General features: G+C 41.8%; 1 protein-coding gene across 1 annotated transcript; it reads left to right on the top strand.

The window, feature by feature from the left end:
* Nucleotides 1-1,565: 1,565 nt before the first annotated feature.
* Nucleotides 1,566-4,080, top strand: LOC143400427 (protocadherin beta-5-like). The gene has a single exon (XM_076857658.2). It carries the CDS (start codon nt 1,693-1,695, stop codon nt 4,078-4,080), a length of 2,388 nt encoding a protein of 795 aa, XP_076713773.2. The 5' UTR covers nt 1,566-1,692.
* Nucleotides 4,081-5,695: the final 1,615 nt, after the last annotated feature.

Raw genomic sequence — 5,695 nt, 5'->3', positions numbered from 1 at the left:
TTGCTAGAGCAGTCTGCCTTATTCAAATCTGTCCAGAAGGTGCAGTTCCTTCAACTTGGTATACAATCCACTCAGACGATTTGGTTAAATAATCATAAGTTAAATATTTCTGTCTTACATGCACTTAGAATGATCCCTTCTCTGAAGATCTGTCTACTGGAGCTTGCTTAAAATTCCTCCTTCCTTGGGGGAGCTCTCAGAGTTATGATTACCAGAACACATTCTCTCTCTCTCTCTCTCTCTCTCTCTCTATATATATATATATATATATTACTAAATATATATATATATATATTACAAAATATATATATAACGAAATATATATATTATTAAATATATATATTACTAAATATATAGATAACTAAATATATAGATAACTAAATATATATATATATTTGCTAAAACTAAATACATATATATGTGTGTGTATATATATATATATATATATATATATATATATATATGTGTCTGTGTGTGTGTGTGTGTGTGTGTGTATACATATGCATAGCAAAATGATTAGTCTAAATATATTCAGTATAAAAACAGACATGGTCACCAAAAGGTAAGTTCAGGAAGGTTTGTAACAATACTACTTTAAAAAAGGGGATGCTCAACTGGAAAAACACTAATTATCGTGAACTGGAGAATGCATAAACAAATCATGATATGTTCATACATAAAACTATTAGAAAGCAATGAGAATAAAACACATCAGAATGACATGCCAGCTTTAATTTTTATGAATATAATGTTGAAGGAAAGAAGACAGAAATAAGAAAGTAGTGCTCTATAACTCCATATGTGTCAAAGTACAAAAAGCAAAAACAACAACAACAAAAACGATGACAGTATAATTCAGGAAAGAGCTTATGTTTGGGGGAAAATTTAGTATTCAGACAATGGAAGGAGACTCAGACTTCCTGAGTTTGGGCAGCAATCTATTTTTAATCTACATTCTATTTATATGAGTGGATCTACCTCCAATTTTTGATGTAATCAAATTATGAACCACCAAAGAGAGTTCCTTTTTGTATGCAAAAGGTACTTTTATGGAGAAGATTAATGTCATTTTCTTTGTTTATTTATTTATTTATGGTACAAGAGATTGACCACAGGGGCACTTAACCACTGAGCGAGATTCCCAGCCCATTTTATTTTTTATTTTGAGACATGGTCTCCCTACCTTGCCTGGCCTAGCTTTGATTATGCAATGATCCCGCTTCAGGCACCCAAGTCCCAAGAACTGGAGGCATGCATTAGTTAAACAAGTATTTTTCCACTGAAAATTCACTCAGCAAAGGTTTATTTACAACTTCTAATAACTTGGAGATACAATTAAGGGTGCTTTTGTGATTAAAAAAGGTATTGATACACAGCAGGTTTAGAATTTGGAATGAAATGGCAAATATTATATGCAATAGTAAGTAAGGACGCCTGGTGGCGCTGCAGGATAAGCAAGTGAATGATGGGCTCTGGATGCCAGGGACGCCATTGAGCTGGGAATCAGAACTCCGAGAGCTCCCCCAAAGAAGAAGGCATTTTAAGCGAGCTCCGGAAGACAGATCTTCAGACAAGGCATTGTTCTAAGTGCATGTCAGACAGAAATATTTAACTCAAGATTATTTAACCAAATCGTCTGAGTGGACTGTATACCGAGTTGAAGGAACTGCACCTTCTGGACAGATTTGAACAATGCAGACTGCTCTAGCAAAATCCCCGCAGAAAAGGCAAGTCATTTTTCTTGCTATGCTGTTGTTTTTGTGGGAGGTTGATTCTGAGGCAATTAGATATTCCATGCCAGAAGAAACAGAAAGTGGCTACTCTGTGGCCAACCTGGCAAAAGATCTGGGGCTCAGGGTGGAGGAACTGGCCACTCGGGGTGCACGAATCCATCACAAAGGCAGCAAACAGCTCTTGCAGCTCAATGTAAAAACCGGCAATTTGCTTCTACAGGAAAAACTAGACCGGGAGGTGCTGTGTGGGGCTATAGAACCCTGCATTTTGCATTTCCAGCTGTTACTCAAAAACCCAGTGCAGTTGTTTCAAATTGATGTGCAACTCACAGATGTAAATGACCATTCTCCAGAGTTCCTAGACAGGGAAATGTTCCTTAGAATCCCAGAGAGCGCCCAGCCAGGGACTGTGTTCGCTTTGAAATCAGCTCAGGACTTGGACATGGGTAGCAACAGTGTTCAGAACTACACAATCAGCCCCAACTCCAATTTTTGTGTTGCCACTCACAATCGGGAAGATGGCAGAAAATACCCAGAGCTGGTGTTGGAGAAAGCTCTGGACCGGGAAGAAGAGTCTGAGCTCAGTTTAACCCTCACAGCACTGGATGGTGGGGTGCCACCCAGGTCTGGGACTGTCACAGTTCACATTGAGGTGGTAGACATCAATGATAATGCCCCTGAATTTTTACAATCCCGGTATGAGGTACAGGTTCCTGAGAACAGTCCCATAAACTCATTAGTTCTTGTTGTCTCTGCTCAAGATTTAGATTCAGGAAATTATGGTAGTGTTGCCTACTCCTTATTTGAAGGTGATGAAGTTTCGCAACCATTTGTTATAGACAAAATATCAGGAGAAATTCGTTTGCAAAGGGCAGTGGATTTTGAGGCAACCCAACATTATATCATAGAAATTGCAGCCACAGATGGAGGAGGCCTTTCAGGAGAATGCACTGTGGCCATAGAAGTGGTGGATGTGAATGACAATGCTCCTGAACTAACAATGTCAACACTCAGCAGCTCTATCCCAGAAAACTCCCTGGAGAGTATAGTTGCTATTTTCAGCGTTTCTGATTCAGACTCTGGGGACAATGGTAGGATGGTTTGCTCCATAGAAAAAGATCTCCCCTTCCTCTTGAAGCCCACATTTAAGAACTTTTACACCTTGGTGACAGAGAGGCCGCTGGACAGAGAGAGCAGAGCAGAGTACAACATCACCATCACCATCACTGACTTGGGGACACCCAGGTTGAAAACTGAACACAGTATAACCATCCTCGTCTCTGATGTCAATGACAACGCCCCTGCCTTCTCCCAAATGTCATACACACTGTTGGTGCACGAGAACAATCAACCCGCCCTGCACATAGGCAGTGTCAGCGCCACAGACAGAGACTCAGGCACCAATGCTCAGATCACCTACTCGCTGCTGCCAACCCAGGACCCACACCTGCCCCTCGCCTCGCTGGTCTCCATCAACGCAGACAATGGGCAGCTGTTCGCGCTGAGGGCGCTGGACTTCGAGGCCCTGCAGGCATTTGAGTTCCGGGTGGGGGCCACAGACCAAGGGTCGCCCGAGCTCAGCAGCCAGGCGCTGGTGCGCGTGGTGGTGCTGGATGACAATGACAACTCGCCCTTCGTGCTGTACCCAATGCAGAACGCCTCTGCGTCCTGCACCGAGCTGGTGCCCAGGGCGGCAGAGCAGGGCTACCTGGTCACCAAGGTGGTGGCGGTGGATGGAGACTCGGGCCAGAACGCCTGGCTGTCATACCAGCTGCTCAAGGCCACGGAGCCAGGGCTGTTTGGCGTGTGGGCGCACAATGGCGAGGTGCGCACCACCAGGCTGCTGAGCGAGCGCGACGCGGCCAGGCACAGGCTGGTGGTGCTGGTCAAGGACAATGGCGAGCCTCCGCTGTCTGCCAGCGTCACGCTGCACGTGCTGCTGGTGGATGGCTTCTCCCAGCCCTACCTACCGCTCCCGGAAGTGGCGCCTGAGCGCGCGCAGGGGAACTCGCTCACTGTCTACTTGGTCATCGCTTTGGCGTCGGTGTCATCTCTCTTTCTCTTTTCTGTGCTGGTGTTCGTGGCAGTGAGGCTGTGCAGGAGGCGCAGGGAGGCGCCGCTGAGTGTCTGCTCTGGTCCTGAGGGCCACTTTCCTGGCCACCTGGTGGATGTCCATGGTACTGGGACACTGTCTCAGAGCTACCAGTATGAAGTATGTCTCTCAGGTGGCTCAGGAACAAATGAGTTCAAATTCCTTAAACCGATATTCCCCAAATTGCCGCCTCAGGGGCCTAATGAAGATACAGTAGAAAATGCTACTTTAGGGAATATCCTTCGATTCCCATAGAGATTTAATTATGGGACAGTTTTTGTCATTTTATTCTAACTCATCTAGATACAGAAATTGAGTTTATATGGAGAATAACTTACTTTTGGAGATATTTTTCATTTTCCTGTTGTAATGAATTTGCCCATTTAACTTTATCTTAATTTGGAGAATTACTTTATTGAACTCATTTGTTTTACTGCACTCATTTACATATTGTCATTCCAAACCTATGTATATTGCTTTTCCTGAGGTTTGTTCCTCTTTTTTACTTTTGTTGTGATGTGTATATGCATTTTTGTTACATCTATATACCTGGTTAGAATTGCTGCTCATTTAGTAAGTAGTCATACACTTTTTAGTAGAAATTTCAAAATGATTTCCCAAAGTAGTTGTATCAGTTTATAGTACTGTTAGCAGTGTCTGGATATACAGATTCCTTCACATTCTTGCCCAAACCTGATATTGCCTGTTTCTTTTTAAGTTTTGCCTCTTTTGGTAAGCACTTTAAAACCTTTTTAAAAGATTTTTCATATTTATGTATCACTAAGGAGTACATTTGTAACTGTTAGGGGTTGAATAGTGCTCCCCCAGATTCAAATATTGAAGCCCTAACCCCCACTACCTTAGAACTGGACTGAATTTAAAGATGGAGCATTTGAAGTTGTTATTACTGTAAAAGGAAGTGGTTTGTATCTGCTCCAAGTCAATATCATTGATGTGTTTCATAAGATTAGCCCATAAGGGAGTGGGGTGGGGATCATACACAGGCACACAGAGATGTTCCTGTGAAGATTCCTGAAGATGCACAGTCATCTACTAGGCAAGGAGAGAAGGGAATCAGAATGTCAACTCCTTAGACCTCTAGCCTCCAGAATTTTGTTTATCCTCCCATTTTGTGGTATTTGCAGCTCTAGTAAACTCATACACTTTTAGACAATCTTCTTAAATTATTGCTGAGTAGCTAGTACACTTACATCAGTGGAGCCAGGCACAATGGTTCAAGTGTATAATCCAAGGTATTTGGGAGGCTGGGGTAGGAAGAGAGGCTGAAGGAGGAGGATTGCCTATTTGAGGCCACACAAAGCAACTTAGTGATATCCTGCCTCAAAGTAAAATTTAAAAAGGCTTGGGGATATAGGTCAGTGGTAGAGCACCTCTTGCATCCCCAGAACTACAAAACAACAAAAGAAAACATATCAGTGGAAAAACTGTCCATTCTTCACATATAACTATGTTACTATTTTTGAGTACTCCTCTGGTCCAACAGAAACTTTTATCTACTTTTCCATTAATGGCCATTAAGTTTGTTTTTCTTTATGAATGAAATGTACACTATTCTTATTCTTCCTTTTGTATCTGTTTCTTCTGGCAGTTTTCAACTTTCCTCAGTTGGACCTCTCTTTACAATAATCAAATATGATATTTTTACATTCATTTATATTTCTTTACATTGTCATTACAACCATATCTAAGAATTCCTTGTCGTAGCTATAGATAGGTTTTAGAGCCTGAAAATATGTTAAAATATACCTGTAAAGACAATATAGATTATAAATGCCCTGCAATCAAAGATTACTGATAACACTATAAAAGCAAAGTTGGATTTACTGATTATTTACATTGAGGGAGACTG

The sequence above is a fragment of the Callospermophilus lateralis genome, chromosome 5, assembly GCF_048772815.1.
Source record: "Callospermophilus lateralis isolate mCalLat2 chromosome 5, mCalLat2.hap1, whole genome shotgun sequence".
Lineage (NCBI taxonomy): Eukaryota > Metazoa > Chordata > Mammalia > Rodentia > Sciuridae > Callospermophilus > Callospermophilus lateralis.
Note: the sequence above shows the minus strand (reverse complement) of the source record. Positions and strands in the feature narration are given on the sequence as shown.